This window comes from Mauremys mutica, chromosome 2, assembly GCF_020497125.1.
Source record: "Mauremys mutica isolate MM-2020 ecotype Southern chromosome 2, ASM2049712v1, whole genome shotgun sequence".
In the NCBI taxonomy this organism is placed as follows: Eukaryota; Metazoa; Chordata; order Testudines; family Geoemydidae; genus Mauremys; species Mauremys mutica.
This window is the reverse complement of record NC_059073.1, coordinates 19,015,996-19,039,327: the sequence shown is the minus strand read 5'-3', so window position 1 is coordinate 19,039,327 and position 23,332 is coordinate 19,015,996. Positions and strand designations below refer to the sequence as shown.

Sequence of the window (23,332 nt, the reverse complement as noted above, 5' to 3'; positions counted from 1 at the left end):
CCTTGCTACAGGGCAGTTTGGATAACTCTTGACAGCAGTGAGCCATTCTGGTGGTCTCAGGAATTTGTTGTGCTCAGTGTATTCCTTCTGAGACATGCACTGTGCATTAATCTTCCTTTTCATCTCCATTACATTTTCCTTCCTGTCATCTGGACAAAGAATGTAGGCCATACTTACAGGATAGGGGACTGTATCCTGGGAAGCAGACTCTGAAGAAGATTTGGGGGTGATGGTGAACAGCTGAACATGAGGTCCAAGTGTGACGCTGTAGCCAAAAGAGCTATTGCGTGCCAGGAGTGCATAAACACAGGAATCTCAAGTGGGAGTAGGGAGATTATTTTGGCTCCATATTTGGCACTAGTGTGACCGCTGCTGGAATACTGTGTCCTTCTGGTGCCCACAATTCAAGAAGGATGTTGATAAATTGAAGAGAGTTCAGAAAATGAGCCACGAGAATGACTGATTAAAGAATTAGAAAACATGCCTTATAATGGTAGACTCAAAGAGTTCAATCTATTTAGCTTAACAAAGAAAAGGTTAAGAGGTGACCTGATTACAGTCTATAAGTATCTAGATGGGGAACAAATATTTGATCATGGGATCTTCAGTCGAGCAGAGAAAGGTCTAACATGATACAATGGTTAGAGGTTGAAGCTGGACAAATTCAAACTGGAAATAAGTACATTTTTCATGGTGTGAGTAAATAACCATTGGAACAAGTGTCATGGTGGATTCTCCATCGTGACCATTTTAAAATCAAGATTGGATATTTTTCTAAAAGGCATGTCTAGGGATTAATTTGGGGAAATTCTATTGTGAGTTATTCAGAAGGTCAGACTGGGTAATCACAATGGTCCCTTCTGACCTTGGATTCCATGAATTTGTTGCTTCAGGTTTGCTTGTATTGGAGGCATATAGGAGCGTGTTTTCCTGGCTGGAAGATGGATGTTTCTTTGTTTGTGTTTGCCATGTCTTAGTTTACTCTTATCTGCATTATCATTACATTGACTAATCCTAATCTATAGAGTATTTTATGGATATAGTTCTATGTCAGTTTGAGGTGATCGGTTGTTCATAATTGAACCTTGATGAATGTGGCAACAGAAATCTCATGATTGCCTAAGGTGTTAGTGAAAAAATAATTTTAAATACAGCCAGCTAGTGGCTTTGTGAGCTTGGAAGAGCTTTTCACTTCAGGAGGACAATCTGAGGCCTTTCATGACACCTGTTTATTAGTCACTCTTATATTTGGTGGTGACATGAATTCATGCTAGTTCCCTTTTCCATTTAGAATTTTATATATGGAGATATACATATCCTATCTCATAGAACTGGAAGGGACCCTGAAAGATCATTGAGTCCAGCCTCCTGCCTTCACTAGCAGGACCAAGTACTGATTTTGCCCTAGATCCCTAAATTGCCCCCTCAAGGATTGAGCTCACAACGCTGGGTTTAGCAGACCAGTGCTCAAACCACTGAGCTATCCCGCCCCCTTTGTAACTTGTATTAAGATTGTTTCAAACAGAGATCAGTCTGAATAAAAAAGCTGCTAGGTTCACAACTGAATTAGCAGCTCAAATATTTCTCTGTGATAGGCTCTACCCAAACACTGGTATCCCCAGACTTTGGGGTATCTCTGAGGTGCCTAGCGCCATGAGGTCTAAGCACCAAACAACAATTAGAGGAAGTATTTAGCATATCCTAAAGGAACTAAGTTCCCTCTTTTACTCCTTCTATTCCCATTTTTTCCCCTCTGCCCTTCTCTTGTGGTGCTTCTGTCCACTCCCCTGCAATCATTCCACTGTGGGCTGGTCCTGGGGCAGAATAAATGCTATTCCTGGGGGAAGAGCTTATAAACGAGGTGATTCTTGCACGTAGACCTGAATACAGCCAGGCTGTGAGGTGCTTTATAGTCTGGGTCCTGCTGTTGAGAATGCAGTGCCCCCTGCTCCTGAGAGCCTGAATCTAGATAGAACAGCAGCAAGTTTCAAACTCATATATGGAAGTGTTGGATCCAGGGTTTTGGTTTCTTCCATTTTAGGGGTATAAAGATTAAATCCAGAGCTGTAGTTTAGATCTTGGGTTTCGTTCAGGCTCTCCTCTCATTTCCAGCCTGGTTAACATGTATAGATTTTAAGCTAGAAAGAGACTATGATGATTATCTAGTTTGACCTGAATAACACAGGCCATAGAACTCCACCCATAATCGCTTCATTGAGCATAATTTGTGGTTGAACTCGGGCATATCTTTTAGAAAGACATCCAGGCTTGACAGCTCCATTTTTGCTTTAACCTTTCATCTTTTTTCCTTGCTGTTCATTTTTTGCTTCTATTAAGTAAGGGTATAAACCAGACATAAATCTAGTCTTCCTGTTTACATACATATGATATCAGGCACATGCCACTTCCACTCTGTGGCTCTACAACAAGAAACAGAGGAGAGAGTTCTGAAAAGTTTGTTTTCTCCTTTTAAAACTTTAAATGCTTTAACTCATCTCTCCATCATCCTCTGCATTCTGCCTCCCCAGTGGCTTGTAGATTCTTTATTTCATCTGTAAGTTAAAAAAAAAAAGTTTCTTCCCTTGAGGTTCTTTTTTATTTGTATGATCCTTTCTGCATACATTGGAAAACCTCTTTGACAAATGGAACAAATAGGCTGGTGTTCTGAACATACGTGAGAGATGAGTGTCCGGTCTCTTCCAGGATTTTGTACTTCCTTAATTGATTTTTGATATGTGTTGTGCCTGGTTTGCCTGCTTTGGTGCCTATTGAAATTAATCCTCCAGTCCTATGACTTTCCCAGACTCTCCTACTGGAACATGACAAATCTGAAGAGGAATGAAGGAAGATGGCTTTTATTAGACTGTCATTCTGATTTATCACTGAGGTATTTCAGTAAGTTAGTTAATTCACAAGGCAGCATGTTGGCTGATTAAATGCAAATACAGCACATCCACCCTGTGGACTATAGTGGTAATGGCCAATGTTCTACTAGAGTTACTCTTTGGTACAGGTTTAAATTGCTGTCAACACACTGGGCAAGAACAGAAATGAAATTTTGCACCATATCATTGTCCCAAAATATATATTTGATGGTTTTTGAAGGAAATCTACATCTGGAAAGCAGCTGTGAAATAGCAGGTAAACATACTGTCTGGTAAATGTGTCTGAGGCTCATCTGTGGTGGTGATACTGGTCCGAGTGATCTGAAAGGAAAGATGGTATTACATGATTGCCCAGAAGACAATTAGTCATCTGCTTAACATGCAGACTGTCAGCTGGAAAACTTGCTCTTGGTTTGTTCTGAAATGCTGAACTCAGAAAGGTATTGTTAACCTATGGGGAGGAAATCTTTGTGTTGTGGTTGTCATGTATACAATAAGTTAGTTGTCTTTAATCCAACAATTACTTTCCTGCTTGGAACTACCTACCAACAATTTCATTACCAGAACTGTTTCATGAAAGCATTACCATATGGTGGCTTTTCCCTGAATTTTTCAGAGTTTCTGTTAATGTGAATTTTCCTATTTTTGTCTAAAGCCTTTGTTGCATTTTGTAATCTGCCCCCACAGTTGTATCTTATTACAGATGGACCTGATCCTCAACATTCCCACTTGGAGTCAGGTCCATCAGAGTTTGATGTGCTCTGGTCTGAGGGCCTTCTTTTAGACCCATCGGTGGCAAGGCACCTTCTCGGTTTCACCAGCCTCAGCTGTTTTTAGCCTTGGTGAGATGGGCTTGTGTAAAACAGTCCTCCTTGGCTGTACAGGGGCAGTCCATTCCTTCTCTCCGCCAGTCTTTTGGGCTTGGTTTTTCTCCCGTATGAGAAGGGAATGCAGCCTCCCCTCCTGGTGAGTCCCATTGTCTTGCTGCTCCTCACCTACTGGCAGCTTGACTCCCTCTCTCTCAACAGGGGAGGGTTTAAAAAGGTCTCAGGCAGCCCTTAGTTGGAATCAGCTGATCCTAATTGACCTCAGGTAATTCCCTCCCAGCTGATTCTAATTGATCTCTGGTAACCCTCTTCTCAGCTGAACCTGACTGACCTGTAGTCACCCCTCCTCAGTTGATAGGGAGGGGGGCCTTTAACCTTCTGGGACTGTTTTCTACCCCCTCCCTGCAGCTGCCTGTCCTGAGTTTATCACACATCTGAATTAGGATCCTGGTCTAGATTCCCTGGATTCCAGTCACTGGAGGCTTTAGGTGAACATTTTAAGTGGGGCAATGTTGGTAAACCCTCCTAAGGTGCACATGTGCTCATCAAGGTTTTGCTCCAAAACCCATTGAAGTCAATGGTAAGTCTACTGCAGCTGTGTTCTGCTTATGAACATGTGTATGGATGTCTGAAATGGTAAAGTTTCCGTTGAATTCCATAGAACTAATAATGTTTTTTTCTCTGTAGTTGTTTGTCCTTCAGGCAGCTATTTTCAGAATGACGAATGCATTCCGTGTCCTCCTGGGTTCTATCAATCTCAGACAGGAAGCTCCTCCTGCATCAGGTGTCCTGTGGGAAAAACTACCATCTCTGTTGGAGCTTTCATTGCTGATCATTGTAAGTGCCCTGATTATCATCGTGGAAGAATGTCATTCAGTATCTACGTGGTGAGAGCTTTTGAGCTTTCACAGAGCAATTTTTCAGGTCTGGGCTTACTCTCTCTCACCAGCAGAAATTACTCTAATAAAATATATTATCTCACCTGCCTCAGCTCACCTAACTAAAGGAAGGACCTAACTAAAACCTTGCCTTGATAACTATGTCCTTCTGTAGCACAACGTGTGCTCATAAGGCAGGGATCAATATACTTAGTAATTTGTATAGTAGTAAAAACAACCTGAATTGCGTCTGTTGGCCCACAGACCTATGAAAATAAAGGCAATGATGCCTAAAAGAATGCACAGATTAAATCCCTCGGTTTGTTTTCAGTATTAGCCCTTGCATAGAAAAGAGAGGAAGCAGAGAGCAGAGGTATGTTGATAACGTGAGGGAAGGTATTTGGGTTGAATTGTTGAAGGCATAACCATCTTGCATGTTGGCTGGTATCTGTTTGGTTTTGAAAATCCATTGAAGTCAAGGAGTTATGCCAGGGTGAATTTTCTCCCATGGTTTTATTCATATAGGTAGTTCTTTGGGATTGATAAGGAAGGGGGCTTATTTCTCATTTATACCTTTTTCCATTAGTATCACCTTCTGCGTTACTCCCCAAAACACATGTGAGGAGACTGATGTTAGAGTAGATTGGCCCCTTGGGCAAACTTCTCTCTCAATACAGAATACTTTCTATGGGTGTATGAACTGGGGGGTTTAGTCAGTGCATTCCTTGGGCATTATTGTCACTTAAAGCCTGACCCCTTTATCCAACTGTAACAGGGCGGTACTCACCCCTGCGGCGCCTCCTACTGGTTACTCCGGGAATTAGCTCTTCTTCCAGTCCGGAGCGCCCTCTGCAGGCTGGTGATCCACCTGTTTTGCTCTCGGCCCCGTGTCCCTCCCTGGACCTGGTGCCCTTTTAATTATAACTGGGTCTCCTCCTCCCAGGGGAACCCCCCACCCTACTATCCCCACTTTGCCTCAGTAGTGGCCACTGACAGTCATGGTCCAGTCCCACACCCTGGGGCAGACTGCAGCATCGGCCCACTCATCACAGGCAAAAGGGGTTTGGACCTGCTGCTTTACCTACTCCTGGGTTGTCCCTTGCAACCCCCAGTACCTCTTGCCCTTTTCTAGGCCACAGCCTGGGGCTTTCCAGGCTGGAGCTTCCCTAGCTCCTCAGCCCTTCCCCAGCCCTGCTTCACCATAGGTACCTTCTCAGCCTCTAAGCAGCCAGGCCCATCTCTCTCTGGAAGCAGAGAAAGACTGTCTGCTCCTGGCTTCCCTGCCTTCTTATAAGCCCTGTTCAGTTTGGGGCGTGGCCTCCAGCTGCAGCCACTTCCCCAATCAGCCCAGCCAAAAAGCCCCTTCCCAGGGCTGTTTTAAAGCCCAAAAGGGCAGGAGCGGGTAGCCACCCCGCTACACCAACCTTTAGTCAGCTTATGATTAATGAAAAAGTGAGTTGCAATCTCAGACATCAATGCACACTGCTTTCTCATTTTACAAAACTACTGGATTTCTTTGATACTCTTAGCTAATTGGGCTTTACCAACTTTTTGATGATAATAATAATTATTAATAATTATTAATAATAAAACCATACTCTTAAATATATGGGCCTGCCCTCTGCAGGTGAATTTCCTCCTAGAGCAGTGGACCAGAGCAAAGCGTATGCACTGCTTAAATCCCACTTAAGTCATTTCCTGAAGTAGGAGGTGAGATTCAGCAGCACATTGGCCCCGTGCTGGCCCTTTGTATAGGGATACATACTATGCCTTTGGATTTATTCCCCTTTCTCCTCTAGCTTGCTGTTGGTAGAGTGCTGTCTCTTAAAAAAAGTGCTGAGGATTTGCTGGGCTGGGTACAGGGAGAAGAGTGAAATCCTGACTGCCATTATTGTTCCTTTGTGGGGTGGAGGAAACCTTTGATCACTTCTGAATCCTTAAAAGCTCCAATTAGCACTAGGAAAAGCATCTTCAAATATAAAGCAAAGCTCTTTATAATTTAGGAATATCTGGGAGGACTTGGTTCTCCAAGAACAGGGGAATAAAAAAAATAGCAGAAGCAAATTGGTTTGGTGAGATCTTGTGGCTCCTTACTATTGTTCTTGATATTTCAGCTTCCCATTGTAGTTGGCACTGCACAAACACATGTAAAAAACATGCTTCCTTCTCTGAAGAACTTGCCTGTGCTGTAGGATCTTAAGGGACCCATAGGTCGGCCATAAGCTCTCTATGGCATGGACTGTGTTTTTGTTCTGTGTTTGTACATGGTCCATGACTAGAGCTCTTAGGCTCTACCACAGTGCCAATAACAATAAAAATAATTTAATGTGATGGAACGGCAGCTGGGAAATGCTCACTGTAAATGACATGAGAGAGCCCTCACCTTCAGGAAGTAAAGCATCCACTTCTTCTAGAATACCTTTGTCCTACTCATACACTGAATGCAAGATACATAGTGATCCAACTCTTCCTTTTCACGTGACAGGTATCACAGATTGTCAGAGAAATAGGCAGGGTTTACAGTGCAGTGAAGATGGACAATATAGACCTTCCCAGGCTGATCCCATCACTAAGAAATCCTTCTGTGCTGATAGTCTTGGAATGACACTGGACTGGACTGAAACAGACCACCCATTGACAGATTCCCAGTGCATAGGTAGGTATCAGAAAAATAATTGCATTCACTTTGATCCTATGCAAGTAACTTCTCCTTAACAAAATTCTGGTTTCTAAGGACAGCTGAGTCTGAAAGGTTATGGGAATTCACTTAACTATAAATCTGGTCTCTTCCTCATCCCGCATGCTTGCCATTCTCCTTGCAGGTGGGTTTATTTACTAGACTGGAGAAAACATTATTTTTGAAAGGGAAGTAGGTGAAGTATGTTCATCGGTACCCTTGGATAATTGACAAATGGTTTGTATGATCATTTCTTGCTCTCTGTCTGGTGGAGTCATTACAGTATAACATAGCAGGACCAGGGCAGAGCGAAGGATTTCCTAATATGAGAGCAACCATGAGAGCTGTTTACAAACCTGCTCTGTAGTGTTAGACAAAGGAACACATTGTCACTGGTTAGTATTAGATTTTGGTACCCATGCTCATGTTCTGTAGTGCCTTACTCCATGAGTGATCCCAGGTAAATCAGCAGACTGGACTCCAGCCTGAGTCAGGTTATTTTAATCTGTCCCTTAATGATTAATAATTAGATTTTTAAGTGATATTTTAAAAGCTATTTCTAAATGTTGCTTTATTGCCGAGATACTAAGCTATGGCCACAGACTAGATTGTATACAGCATCCAGAGCAGTGGAACAGGAATCTCAAACATAAAATGAAATAAAACAGAGTGTCACTAAGTAAAGCTAGGAGACAATCCATTAAAAGTTCAGAGACAGGGTAGGGAAAAGCAGCATTTCAACACGCTAATCATACTGTATATAAAGAGATGTTAATAACTACAGGAGATAATCCATTACACAACCCAAAACTTGTTTGTGGTCATTTGCAGTCATGTTTCTCAGTCAGAAAACTTGTACTTTCCCCTCAACCAAAGTGATCAGTTCAGCCTATAATTCTGTAACTCTAGGCTTTCTCATGCCCTCAGTGGTGCAATTAATGAGGATCACTACTTAAAAAGTGATGGCATGGTATTGTCTTCTACTAGTAATTTGGTAACACATTTTTGTTGTATGTTGAATGAAAGATGTATGAAGTGAAGACTTTCAGTAGTGAAGGAATTGACAGAGAATTTCATAGAAACATAGGACTGGAAGGGACCTCGAGAGGTCATCTAGTCCAGTCCCCTGCACTCCTTGCAGGACTAAGTATTAGCTAGACCCCAGGGGTGGCCAGCCTGAGCCTGAGAAGAAGCCAGAATTTACCAAAGAGCCACAGTGATACGTCAGCAGCTCCCCTACCCTGCTCCCAGCGCCTCCCACTGGCAACCCGGCCGATCAGCGCCTCACCCTTCTTCCTTGCACCTCCTGATCAGCTGTTTCATGGTGTGCAGGAGGCTCTGTGGGGGAGTGGAAGGAGCGAGGGCATGGCATGGCAGGCTCAGGGGAGGGGGCGGGAAGGGGTGGAGTGGGGGCAGAGCCTGTGGCAGAGCCAGGAGTTGAGCAGTGAGCACCCCCCGGCACATTGGAAAGTTGGCGCCTGTAGCTCCAGCCCTGGAGTTGGTGCCTATACAAGGAGCCACATATTAACTTCTGAAAAGCTGCAGGTTGGCCACCCCTGATCTAGACCATCCTTGACAGGTGTTTGTCCAATCTGCTCTTAAAAATTTCCAATGATGGAGTGTCCACAACCTCCCTACGCAATTTATTCCAGTGCTTAACCACCCTGACAGTTAGGAAGCTTTTCATAATGTCCAACCTAAACCTCCCTTGCTGCAATTTAAGCCCATTGCTTCTTGTCCTATCCTCAGAGGTTAAGAACAATTTTTCTCCCTCCTCCTTGTAACAACCTTTTGTGTACTTGAAATCTGTTATTAGGTCCCCTCTCAGTCTTCTCTTCTCTAGACTAAACAAACCCAGTTTTTTTTCAATCTTCCCTCATAGGTCACGTTTTCTAGACCTTTAATTATTTTTGTTGCTCTTCTCTGGACTTTCTCCAATTTGTCCACATCTTTCCTGAAATGTGGTGCTATTTTCAGCCCTGCAGCCCAAGGCTTGCAAGCCTGAGTCAACTGACTTGGGCTCAGACTTGGTGCTGCAGGTTTTTCTTTGTGGTGTAGAAATACCCTCACACACCTAGACAGTGATAAAATCACTGCTGCTTAAGCAGTTCTGATTCCATCCAGTAGAGGCCAGTAGCTGATATGCATCCTAGCCTTACACATTATCAGCTACGAGAGCTGCCTAATTTTTTTCAAATTTCAAAATGCTGATACTTCAAAACTTTAAAATTTAGGGGGAATGTCATGGAATTTTCACAAAATCTCCCTGATTTCTGAGCCACTCTAGAACTTGTTGTTTTTTTTTTTTTACAAAATTCAACCATATTTTGCATTTCAAAAAATTCTGATTTTTTTTAATCGAAAATATGAATACTTTTACTTCTTCCATCCTGACCAGCTCCATTAACTATATTGTAAAATGGGATATAACAGTGTAATCTGGGGTGGCTGATCCTGCTTTGAGAGGAGATTGATAGTAGAAGGGGGTGGATAAGAGTGACCCAATAGCTCTTCTCTCTTTCTAAGCTATCTTTCTTCTGGGGAAAAAAATCTGCGTCTTAAAATAGAAAGTGATAAATTATAACAAAATCTGGGCCCACCTGGGGTGTCCTCACTGTCACTATGTTGCAAACCAGGGGCATTCAGAATTGTATAGCAACAGCACGGATGGAATCTACATCTTCCTCCGCCAAGAGTACAGACCCCTATCATTTGAGCTAAAGAAGAATCTTCATGAACAGTTATCAGAACAGGGCCACATAGCTGTGCAGTTCTATTTCCATCCCCCCAGTGATGAACAACCAATAGCAAATTCATTAACATTAGGGCTGGTTGAACATTTTTTATTATGCATTTTTTTGACAGAAAATATATTTTTGAAAAAAAAGTTTTTTTGCAGTTTTCAACATTTTTTATTTATTTCAAAATTTTTCATGGAACAAAATATTTAATTTTTAAAAACATTTTTGTGTCTAGGTTTTTTGTCCCACTACCCCCTAAATTTTTTTTACCCTCTTCCTTTTCCTGTGGAATTTATTTATTTATTTATTTTTAAGAAAACGGGAAGCTCCCTCCCCAAGGAAAAAGTCATTAAAAAAACCTCAAACATTTTCATCCAAACATGAAAAACCTTAATGAACATTTTCAAACAAAATTAAAAGTAGTAGTTTGTTTTGACTTTTTCCTGAAAATTGAAATCTGTTTGAGTTTTTTTGTTTTTGTTTTTTTTAAACAGACATAATGTCAATTACCGGTAACTGTTCTGTGTTGAAGGTTTTTGGCATTGTGCTTTAAGAAGGAAAACTTTTCTCCCCCCATCTTACCCACCCCAATCCCCTGCCTTTCAAACCTCTTCCCAACCTAGTTAAAGTGCCGGTTTTTGTGTGTGTGTGTGTGTGTGTGTGTGTGACATTTTTGGCTTACTCTTTTGTTCTTTCCAAGCAGAAAATGACGGTTTTATCAAAAGCACCTGTTGACTCAGCTTTGACAACAACAAACATTTGTTGTCAATTAGCGCTGGCTGTTTTGCTTCAAGACGACAAATGATTGTTTTAAAAATTGATCCTCAGCTTTTATTCTGTGGTTTATGCAGACATTTCTGGGCAAAAGCTCTGCTCTTGGATCCTGGTGTAATATCTCTTCTTCGCTATTCCACTCTGGTGTGCAAGGGAATGAGAGCTGAGCTTGCAGCTACTCCATGCACAGAGCTCTGGGGGCTGAGTCCAGCCCGGGATGCCTGGTCACTCTGGTTGTGTTAGACCCAGGGGAGGCTCTATTGACAATCAGTCTGAAACCTCCCCTCAGTTGGTGCTCGGCTGAGGAGAGAGGGTGGTCAGGCCAACTGGGTGATGCTGCTGGCTCAATTCGTTCCCTGAACTCCCAGAGAGAGACCTTAGGGGATACTATGGGCCAGAAGTCAATGCTGCTGTACTGATTTACACCCTCTGAGGATATCTCCTCACTCCCACCCCAGTGGAAACCCAAAGGGAGGATACATTTCACCAGATCACAAGGGGATTAGCTGGCATGAAAAACCAGACTATAATTTAAACCTCTTGGAGCTGTGATCTGCCCTCTGCCCCCTTGTCAAGTGGCTGCAGGATTTGCAAGGATCCAAGAGGAGAAGTTTCTGCTCTCTCCAAATCTTTGTGTGTTGGTCCAATTTCTGCTCTTAGTGATGCTAAAGTAAATCTGTAGTAACTCTGTAATCCTTAGTGGAGTGGACTTAGTTCAGATTTATACTGGTGTGTCTGAGAGCAGAATTTGCTCCATTGCCTTTGTGTTTCATGTCATTGCATCACAAGAAATGAGTAAAAACATCGGTAACAGCACTTTTCAATCTACCCCATCCAAGGGTTTTACCAACCTGCTGATGACTTTTCATCTAACATCACTCTCTCCATTTAGCTAATATTCCTATATTGTAATAGAATCTCTGTTAACGACCAAAGAAAGTCAGGATATTCCACACAGATTTCCACATTCAGTTTTCCGTTGCTTCAGAGCTTGCTGTTGTACTGGAGACCATTTCTGGGACATTTGCTTTAGCAAAATGGCTTTGTCCAGCAAAATGATTTGGACTTTTGTTTCCATGACAAGATTGTATTGTTTGGAGTTGTTATATGTCCAGCATGACTAATTAAATTATCTTGTTTTCCTTTCCTCCTCTCAAGGACAAATATAACAATCAGGTTTTATTTTAGAGTCATGTTCAGTTGGAGGAAAAGAAAGGAAGCATTTATTTCTCACTTTTCCATCTACATGGGAATAAATCTGGCTTTGATGAACTAAAAACTACCAGCTTTGGAGGGATGCTATCCAGGGCTTTCTTTTTCCCCCTTTTAAAAAAATTCAAAAGTGAATTTATGGCGATGAAAAGTAATTAACTGACACTGCTCTAGACTGCAATCACTGATTTACAGCACAAGCACATTTCTCACCTCGAGGGACCTGGATAGGTCCATCACAGGCTATTTGCCAAGATGGGCAGGGATGGTGTCCCTAGCCTCTGTTTGCCAGAAGCTGGGAATGAGCAACAGGGGATGGATCACTTGATGGTTTCCTGTTCTGTTCATTCCCTCTGAAGCACCAGGCATTGGCCACTGTCGGAAGACAGGATACTGGGCTGGATGGACCTTTGGTCTGATCCAGTATGGCCGTTCTTATGTTCTTATGACCTTCACTCAGAGAGAAGGTAGCTCCCTTTTGATGTATCCTTAAACATCAGAGAATAAAAACAGGGAAGGTGCCTGGTTCTCTGATGGGCCCCGTTGCATGCTAAGGACAACATTCAGATATGACACACACAGTACTGTAAATTAATCTCACATTAAATTAACTTGGGCTCAGTTAAACTCCCTTTGACTTTACTGACCGATCTGTAAAGGAAACTAAGCTTACATGCCAAAGAGACAAAGAGAGTTGTAACAAGATCTAAATTAATTAATTATATTCCAGTAACTCCTAGAGGCTCCAAATGAGATTGAGGCCCCATGGTGCTAGACACTGCGTGTGGTGAGACACACTCCTTACCCCAAATAGCTTACACTCAAAGGGGGCTACATTCTTCTCTGTACGTTTGAGGTTTGTCTCAACCAGTGAAAGTGGTCACGTTTATGTTGGGTGGCTGCAGATCCTCCCTACGCACAATGTGTCAGTTTAATAACCTTATCCTTTAACTCCTTGGCTTTCTTTTCTCTACTCAGTCCAACAGTAAAATGAATGCTCATCCCCAAATAGCGCTCACAGTTTGCGTAAACATGAAGATTGAAAAGCAAGAAGTCACCTTTCTTGTCCATTTATGGCCTCATACTACCACATTCTGCTCCAAATGGAGACCTGGTCCTGAGCATCTAACACCTCACAGGAGACAAATGTTTCAGACATTTTTTTTGTGATTGTTTCACAGAAAACTGATATTGTTTGTTCATTTAACTAATGAATCCTTCCCCCTACACACCTTGAGTTTTCTTTTTTTAAAGTAAAGTCTGTGTTGAGTTTCTCTGGAAACTGAGAAGCAATGGAAATAACAGGCAGGAGACTTGACCATGCTATCTGCCTTTTAGTGCTCAGAAAATTTGAAAGAGTTCCTGAATCCAAACTGATCTACAGTGCAGAAGACGCTAGGATCCTTCACTCGGAAACCATCCAAGGAGACCCTCAGAGTGCGCTCTTGCAGTGCATTTCAGGTAAGGGATGGCTCTCAGCAAATCTGTGTGACATACGGTAGAGGTCACCAAAGAAGACAGCCTTCAAGCACTGAATTTACTGTTCTGCCTTAGCCTAGCATTGCCTGCCTTGCAGTTCAAATTCACTGCAAATTCACTGTGAGAGGATTACAGAGAGGACGTCTCTGTCTGTGTACGTGCTTTCAATTTCCATGTGGCCTTGGACAAGCCATCGATGGTCTGACTTTCAGAAATGCTAAACACCCATCATTCCTGTTGACTCTGGTTGGACACTGGGTTTTCAGTACCCCTGAAAATCAGACCACTCACCTCTCTGTACATTAGCTCTGTAAAGTACCTACAAAATAGAGAAAAACAATCCTTGTTTACCTCACAGGGACATTGTGAGTTTTAATATTCATGCACGATCACCTGTGTTTGCACTGTGAGTAGTCCTTTGGTCATATCATGTGTACTGACTTTGGGGCTAATTCAAAGCCCATTGAAACCAACTGGGAATCCTTACATTGATTTTAATGGCCTTTGGATCAGGCCCTTTTATGTTTGGAAGTGAGGAAGTTAGAAGGCAGAAAGAGATAGGAGAGTGTTTTAAAATCATGCAGGAAAGTGAATACAACATCAGCAGTGAGGAGGAGAGGCAAAGAAAGGGAGGTGGATGGTGGCTGAGCAGCAAAAAGGACCCTGGAGACACTTGGCATGTGTTTCAGCCCCAGAAAGTGTGGTGAGACTAGTCACACAGCTCGGATAGGGAATTCTGACTACTGAAAAAAATGTTTGTGCCAAACCATTCACAGCTGCCACACACTATGCATAAAATGTTCATTGAACAACTTCCAGTAACAGTCTTGCACAAGTCTCTTGGCAGGCAATAAGTGGAGAAAGAAAAAGGGACTACATTCAGTAGAGAAATAGTTGGTCAGGAATCCTTTGACTAGCTTTGGTTTCTTGAGCAAAGGCCGCAGCACTCTTACAAGTCATGCTCATTACATTACATACCTAGTCTCAGTCAAGATAGTTTGTCCTCCAGCTCAGTCATGAGTAACTAAAGCCTGGTCTGTATCCCTGGGAGCAGGTTATCCCATATCTGCCTGGTGCTGGGTTTCATAGATTCATAGACTTAAGGTCAGAAGGGACCATTATGGTCATCTAGTCTGACCTCCTGCACAATGCAGGCCACAGAATCTCACCCACCCACTCCTGTAACAAACCCCTAACCTATGCCTGAGTTATTGAAGTCCTTAAATCATGGTTTAAAGACCTCAAGGTGCAGAGAATCCTCCAGCAAGTGACCCATGCCTCATGCTGCAGAGGAAGGCGAAAAACCTCCAGGGCCTCTGCCAATCTTCCCTGGAGGAAAATTCCTTCCCGACCCCAAATATGGAGATCAGCTAAACCCTGAGCATGTGGGCAAGACTCACCAGCCAGAACCCTGAAAAAATTCTCTGTGGTAACTCAGATCCCACCCCCATCTAACATTCCATCACAGATCATTGGGCCTATTTACCTGCTAATAATCAAAGATCAATTAATTGCCAAAATTAGGCTATCCCATCATACCATCCCCTCCATAAACTTATCAAGCTTAGTCTTGAAGCCAGATATGTCTTTTGCTCCCACTACTCCCCTTGGAAGGCTGTTCCAGAACTTCACTCCTCTAATGGTTAGAAACCTTCGTCTAATTTCAAGTCTAAACTTCCTAGTGTCCAGTTTCTTGCACCTTCCTCTGCAGCAGCTGGAACCGGCCACTGTCGGAGACGGACTACTGGACTAGGTAGACATGGGGGTCTGATCCATTCTGGAAATTCCTGTTTCTTTTACAGATTGCACTAGTTTAACTAAAGGTGTGATTTTAAACTGATTTAGCTAAACTGCTGCAAAACCTGTGTGGAGACTTAAATCAATTTGTACCTGGCTTATGTCAATTTAGCTCAAGGAGCTTCCTGACCCAATGAAGCTAACTTGGTATAAGCTAAGTTTAAAGTGATTTAAGAGTGCCCAAACAGGGTTTTGCAGTGGTTTAGTTAAATTGGTATAAACTGATTTCAAAACCTGTTTTAGTTAAACTGGTGCAATTTGTAATATGGCTGAGGGCTATGGTTCAAATCCAGTAGGAGGAGTCCATGTGCATACAGAAAACACGACTCTCAGCCAGCTGGAAACATGTGGCGTTGTGTAAACGAAATGGTGAACCTTTACATTTTTTTCATGCTTTCAGACTGTGAGACGGATGAGTCATGTGGATTTGTCACAGTATCTGCTCTGGGTTCTGAGGTGCTGTGTGACTTGCACAGTGCTGCTGAAACCAACTTCAACTGTACCACTTCTGGACTGGTAAACAATGACAGTTCTTTAAAATGTGTAGCCCAGACAATACCTGAGAGCCAGTATGAGAACCCATCGTCAGAATACCAGGGAGTTTCCTGACTGTTTAGACACTGTGTTCTATTATAGTAATGGTGAAGTGCTGGTTGGTTAGCAAAGAAATGAGAGTGAAGGTTTTCCAAAAGTGATATTTGGGTGCCTCTGTGTTTGGTTGCGACACCTTAAAGAAGCTTGATTTTTAGAAAGTGCTGGACAAACACCCACTAGAAATAAGGCCCCTTTAAGGACTCTTGATTTGAGTACCCTAAAATGGAGGTACCCAAAATCATTAGTCACTTTTGAACATTTTGGAAACAGTATAGTGCTCTCTAATTCCTGCATCTCTGCTGTGAATAGCATCCCCCCTGCCCCATATTGCATCTGAGTAACAGTAAGACAGACAGTGAGATGAATTAACATGTCCAGAGTGTCACCGTGTGTCAGTAATAAAACACAGCAATCCAGGTTTCAAACCTCCAGCACTGCCTGCCCTTATTGCATGTGAAATAAGAAAGCTAATCTTAAATTTGCCGGGACTGCCGCCTATATTGGTCTTTCCTAGAAGATGTTTGCCTCCCCTGTGCTGATCTGCTACAACTCCAGCCAAGTCACCATTTACAAACTCCCATTCTTCAAAGATCTAGACTATGCTAACACTGAAACAGATAATCGTTTCAGTTGTCAGATGTTTGTCCGTTCCTCCACTCCAGGGTCTTGAGATAGATGGCATTTTGCCACTTTCTTTTGGCAACTCATTGTTTACGAAACTACGCTGCCATTGTTAATAAGGCGGAGTAGCATCAAAGAATCATGCCCTGATCTGGTGGAGTTGTGATCAAACAGCAGAACTAGATGGCCCCAGGGAGTTGTGGCAACTGTGAACATTATATACTAATTCATCATCCTCATAAGTGTGAATAGACTGTATTTTCCCTGCTATGAATTAAAGCACTTTTATATTGTCTCTGTCTGTCTCAGATGAAAGGTGTTATGGGAAATTCTGAAGCCACTAGCATTGCTAATCTTAGCTGCCTGCTTAAAGTGGGGAAACAAGAGAAGGATGAAGTGACTGTGTATCTGAAAAAAGGTAGGTACTGAACCTCCACTGATAGTTCAGTTCCCTAGAAAAGTGAAAAATGGATCCTGCCAACAGTTAGACCTGGACTTCATGAGGACATGAGTCTTTGCAGGGTCAGCACGACAGCTTCTGTCAGTCTTCCAGAACTAACGGATAAAGGTTTTTTGATTCTATTAAGATTTATTTTCTTGTAGTGTGATTTATGTATAGGGAGCTGGAGTGGTTTTTTAACCATCCTCTGGGATCAGGTGGGTATGTCGCACACCTTTTGTTCTTTGTAACTGTAATGTGGGGCTGAGGGTGGAGGGTGAGAAGGCAGGGACAGATGAGAAGCGTAGAAAGGCATTGATCATTCTTGGCCTATTCTCTTTCTTCTTAGGTTGGATATTAGGAAAAACTTTTTCACTAGTAGGGTGGTGAAGAACTGGAATGGGTTACCTAGGGAGGTAGTGGAATCTCCTTCCTTAGAGGTTTTTAAGGTCAGGCTTGACAAAGCCCTGGCTGGGATGATTTAGTTGGGTTTGGTCCTGCTATGAGCAGGGGGTTGGACTAGATGACCTCCTGAGGTCCCTTCCAACCCTGAGATTCTATGATTCTATGATTCTGTGTTTCTGTATGATGGGAAGTTTTTATTTAGCCTAGGTTTTCTGTCTTTTTATACAGAAATCTGATACAATATTATAAAGAATCCTATACAACATTAAAATCTTGTCCTAATTTTTACCCCTTGATAAAACCTTAGATCATTAAAATGGAATTTGCTTTTCACCATTTATGCTCTGTAAATTTGGCTTCTCTCTTGGCTTGGGTAGTAATATTAGACTGGTCAGTTTTTAAACTATTATTACTATGATTAATGAGTATTACTGTAGCACCTCATCCTAGATCAGAACCCCATTGTGCTAGGTGTTGTAGAAACACAGACAATTCAGGGGAATGTTCCGATTTTTAAAAAGTCATCAACATTTCAAAAATATCCCCAAAATATTTCTATTGAGATTAGATTTAGCAAAACCATTTTTATAATATCACAATATCGGGGCCTAAAACTCAACGTTGTTCACCTTTTTAAGTAACTACAAAGTGTTATAAGAATTATCAGTTCCATTGGCTGAAATTCATAGCAACACGTGGGCAGGCAGAATGACTATGTTATGTAGTGCCTCATTTTGTATCTCAGGATCAGCTAACGCTCTGTTGAAAGTGTGACTGAAGGTGATTATATCTGAAAGTTTCTAGGATGATTATTTTAATTATATTATTTCCTTAAATTCTCAGGTCAAGACAGCACAAAGTTAATTATTTTAACAAAATCAGCCCAACCAAACAAACCCCAAACCCAACAAAAACACATTTTATAGGGCACCTTCGATGCCTTTTCCTTTACAATTTGAGTCAATCTTTAATGTCAAACATGAACATCTAAATTAATCCCACAAAATTTGCACCTGCACCGCTTGCTTAAAAATAACCATTTCTGTGTACAGAGACCGCACACACAATCTTGTGGATGCAATTTAGCACCCCCATTCAAACCTGTCCACCTTAATGTCTCATCAGAAGGAACTCTAGAATCTGCTTGGAGTGGAAATACAGATTTTTTACAGAAAGGATTTCCTTGGCAAAAACATGTTGTATTTTATGTGTCACTTCATTGTGTCTGCATTGTTTGGCTATCTTGGCTCATTTTGACACAAATTGTGTTGCTCTTACACTGAGAAATACCTTGCTCCCCCGGTAATCTCATTTACTTCAATAGGATTTACTCATGGTGTAAGGTACCATTCAACCACACATTGTCATCTGTCCTCTGCATTTTTTGTTCATGTGGGTTCACACTCCTTGCACAAACTCCAAAGCTCAAAGCAAACTGTCCCAAATGGGAAAGTTCTACTAGGCAGGGGTCCAAAACTTCTCCTTTCACTGGCTTCATTTGATTTCTGTCAGAAACCATAAACTGAGCTCAGATTTGCTCATAATTAAGTCAAGTCCCACTTGAACCTGGGCAGACACTTCTGCGTTGTATCTTGGTGTTTTAGACTATCTGAGAATTGAGAGAGATCGTAATAGCCTGGATATGTAAACCTGTTGTTGAACTTAGCCTGAGTTTCAGATTTGTAATGAAACTTAAAGGCCAGAAAGATTTCGCTATGTTGGGCTTTTATTATAAAACATTCAGCCAGCTCAGGTCTGGAGATATTCCGTGGCTATTGCTTTGCCTCCTACGCTTGTTGGAACACGCATTTCTTTTTCTTCCTGTTCTGTTCAGGACAAGAATTCACCATGTCTGGTCTCAAGACCTTTGAGCTGACGGATTTTCAGAATGTGCTTTCTGGCGTGTACAGCTCAGTGGTTCTCTCGGCAGCTGGCACGTCTTTGACAGATGTTCATCTCTTCTGCCGTCAGGCTTGCAGCCAGGATCCTTGCTGCGATGGCTTTATCCTCAGCCAGGTTGTACTTGATGGAGGTAATCATGTTAAAACTGCAAAGGCAAAAAGCTATCCCATACAATGGGAAACTTAACAAAAGCAAACCACTGGGTGCAATTTATGCCTGTGCAGAGGGTCACTGCTCTGCCTATGTGTCACTTAAGTCTCAATTAAGTCAATAGGATTTAAGTGGCACATAGACCTTTGTCCATGGGTGAATCTCACTCCATTATGTGGGCAGGCAGAATGTCTAAACACTGGATGCTTATGGTAGTAATCCCCTTTCTGTATTTGTATACATCTTTTAAATGGCATATACTGCAGTAATGAGGCTTGTCAGCAAGGTTGCAAGAAGTGGCTACTTGTTTTTTGATGGGGGAATTAAAATATAATATGAAATGTTTAAAATATAAACTGATTACCTTTTTCTATGAGCAGGAAAAGGAGCTTTTCAACCAGACTTTTTACATCAGGTTATAGTTTCCCAGATACTCCATAATCACTGGAGTCAAACTAGAATGCAGTGAGGTGGATGGAGTGCAAAGCCCAACCCATGTGCAAAGGCTGTTACCTTGATCAGGGCAGTCTTGTCCATTCTCTCCTCTCACACATTCTCTCCCTTGCCTCATCCATCTCCCCTACAGTCCTTCCAAAAGTTAGAATAACAGAGTTTAAGGCCAAAAGGCACCATCAGATCACCTAGTCTGACCTCCTTATATCACAGGCCACTAACTCAATCCAGCACCCCCACATTAAACTAAGTGTGGACACAATCCTGCAAACATGTATCATCCTGTACAGTGCATCTCACTGACTTCAAGACTATCCCAAGTATCTTGGCAAGATCATTGGTTCTCGGTCAATCAGTCAGATTTATGGTCTTATCTGCTGTATCATCTCTAAGGGCTATGCTTACCTGTCATGATGATATTCATTACTCAATGTACATTTCTGTAGCTGTTGCTCACTAATATAGTGCATCCTGGCTTGGACACTGGGATATGGTCCGAGAGGTCATACCTTTTGATGTAAATGGTGGTATTCGATCTGGCCCATTCAGCACCAGCACTTAAGCATGTGCTTAACTATAAACCCGCATTTAAATCCCATTGACTTAATTAAGTTAAGCATGTGCTGAAGAACTGTGCTGAATCAGGGCCTCTCTGAGGCATTTGATTTTACATTGTTGGTTCTGCAAGAATTGTTCAACTCTTTCTTGTATTTCCAAGCAGTTGATCGTACTTGACAATGGGACTGCTCATGGTTGAAAGTGCTATGAATGGGGTTTGCTCACTGGGACAGGGACAACATGTCTTGAACATTGCTAAAGAATCATGCACTTTTGTAGTGCAATAGATACAAAAAACTGCATTAACAAAACATTATTAAGGTATCAATTCTGCAAAGGATGATATGTATACTTACCTTTAAGCACATGGGTGGTACAATTGAGTTCAATGGGAATGTTTATAGGTATAAAATTAAATACACCTGTAAGCGCCTAATTTTCCAAGACCAGAGCCTGAGACTGCAGCACTTAAAAGTTAGAAAATGCCAGAACTAGGGTTGTCCATGTGGTCGTGACTTTGCCCCTTGTGCATTATAATACGGTCTTTGATTAGATGGGCTAATACTGTTTTTTCTCACAGAACATCTGCATGATTCAGAGCCCAGGATTTATTTATGCCATGTGAAAATTCAGTGCTGTGCAAATCAATGGCTTTGGATATAAACTTTCCTTCGTGTCATAAATATGGAAAAAATGTTAGTGTCCCGTGAAACAATAAATATGTGAAAGAAAGTCAGTTTTTAAAGGAATCTTGGCTAGCATTTTAGCTACCATTTTTCTGGAACTTTAATTCTTGGAAACAGATTATGTGTATTGTACACAAAGTCCAAGTTATTAATGAAAGTCCAGCAGAGCGTGTTTACCAAGATTGATTTTGTTGGCAGTTTTTGGGTGTATTTTTTGTGCAAAATGCCAAGATGAACAACCTTTGATGTTTCTAAATCATTTGTAATATACTTGCAATTTTATTTATGATGTGGTACAGTAAGTATATGTCTGCTCTTTTGGGATTGATACCCTGATATTTGTTTTTCATTTCTACTTCCTATGTTAAACTTCATGATATATTTCATTGCTTAGTTTTTTTGGCTCATGAGAGCTAGTGGTGCAGACCACAGAATGATGTTACTGTATAAGTCACAAGTCATTCAACAAAGTGGCAGCACAGCAGACCTGATTAACTAATGTGTAATCCAATATAACTCCAGTGAAGCCATTGGATTTACATCAGCACAAAACTGGAGTAATGCAGGAGTGAATCAGGCCCATCATATTTCTGGTAAGGACAATACAAAACAAAAAGCAACCCATTATAGGTTTGTACACTTCACATGCATTCATTGTCAGAATGAGTTGGCCTCCTTTTATGTGTTTAAGGTCTTGCTATCTGAATCTGTGGAAGAGATTATGAAATGACTGCAAATTATGAAGACAGGTTTTAGAGCAGCAGCTGTATTAGTCTGTATCAGTAAAAACAATGAGGAGTCCTTGTGGCATCTTAAAGACTAACAAATTTATTTGAGCATAAGCTTATGCCCAAATAAATGTTAGTCTCTAAGGTGCCACAAGGACTCCTCGTTGTTTTTGCACATTATGAAGCTGTCTGGTTACTTCTGATAGCATGTTTGGGTCAATAATGCCTCAAAATCCATGGATCTGACTGGTATTTTTGGTTAAAAATGTAGAGCATTCACTGCTACTAGGAAATACTTACCTTTACTTAGAAAATGAATTACACCTCTACCCTGATATAACGTTGTCCTTGGGAGCCAAAAAATCTTACTGCATTATAGGTGAAACCGCGTTATATTGAACTTGCTTTGATCTGCTGGAGCGCACAGCCCCCCGGAACACTGCTTTACCGCGTTACAGCTGAATTTGTGTTATATCGGGTCGCGTTATATCGGGGTAGAGGTGTATTAAAGGACATTTTAAGTATATGTAGAATACCGTTATGTCTAGCCATGACAGCCACCACAAACCAAGAATGCAATGAGTCTAGATATTATAGACATAGATTGGGAGCCAGAATGCCTGGATTCTACACCTGGCCATGCCATTGACTCATGGCATAACTTTTGGGAAGATTTACAGCTAAGTTGACTGAATTCAGGCTCCTGTCCAATAAAGCTTTCAAGCACATGCCTAAGTGCTGTGTTGGTTCAGGGCCCAAGATTGTAAGACTTCTGAGGCCATGAGTGTGTCTCTCTATGTCTGCTATGAAATGCCTTGCACGCAGTTGGGTGTCGTTAATTATTATTCAATGTTATTTGTAAAGTAGGAGGTATTTGTGGGTGCTTAGCATCTCAGAAAACCAGGCTACAAGCTTATATGTCTTAGGCATGAATTTAGGTGCTCAGCTTTAGGCACTCAAAATTTGTAAAAATTGGCCCAATTTTCTGAGCATCCCAGTTTAAAAAGGGGATAACACTTACCAGTCTCACTGTGATATTAAGGTTTATTTAATGATTACAAAGAGTATTGACACCCTTGCATGAAAGGTGCAGTATACACATTATTACAAACGTGCAATTCTCTCTTCAATTGAATCTAGGTACTATCCTGTGTGGGTTGATGAGCTACCCAGATGTGTTGATCTGCCATAGAAATGACTGGAGTCGAAACTCAAAGCCTGGAGGAGATAGAATTTGTAAAGAGGTGAACTACAATGAAAAAAAGCAGCAGTTTTTATTCAGTCTGGGAGGACAAGAGTTCGCTGGAAGTAAGTAAATAAATTCTTCCATCTTAAATTACGTTTGCTAAATTATCCTATACTCACTGTCCACATAGACCCTCCAGCCCTTTTCTCCATTCCACTCAGTGAAAGCTCTCCCTGACTTCAGCGATAGTTTTGCTGGAATAAGGACTGCAGGATCTGGCTATGCATGAGCCAAGTGGAATGAATTTAATTACAATAGGCTTAAATTGCAGCAAGGGCGG

General features: G+C 41.7%; 1 protein-coding gene across 1 annotated transcript in view; it reads left to right on the top strand.

Moving 5' to 3' along the window:
* The window catches only part of TG (thyroglobulin), a 218,067-nt gene that overhangs the window by 58,454 nt on the left and 136,281 nt on the right, over positions 1 to 23,332 (top strand). The window contains exons 21-27 of the mRNA XM_045008289.1: positions 4,400 to 4,549; positions 7,076 to 7,246; positions 13,333 to 13,455; positions 15,671 to 15,786; positions 16,795 to 16,903; positions 19,164 to 19,361; positions 22,947 to 23,114. Coding sequence (XP_044864224.1) covers positions 4,400 to 4,549; positions 7,076 to 7,246; positions 13,333 to 13,455; positions 15,671 to 15,786; positions 16,795 to 16,903; positions 19,164 to 19,361; positions 22,947 to 23,114 — 1,035 coding nt within the window. The remainder of the gene's footprint in view (positions 1 to 4,399; positions 4,550 to 7,075; positions 7,247 to 13,332; positions 13,456 to 15,670; positions 15,787 to 16,794; positions 16,904 to 19,163; positions 19,362 to 22,946; positions 23,115 to 23,332) is intronic.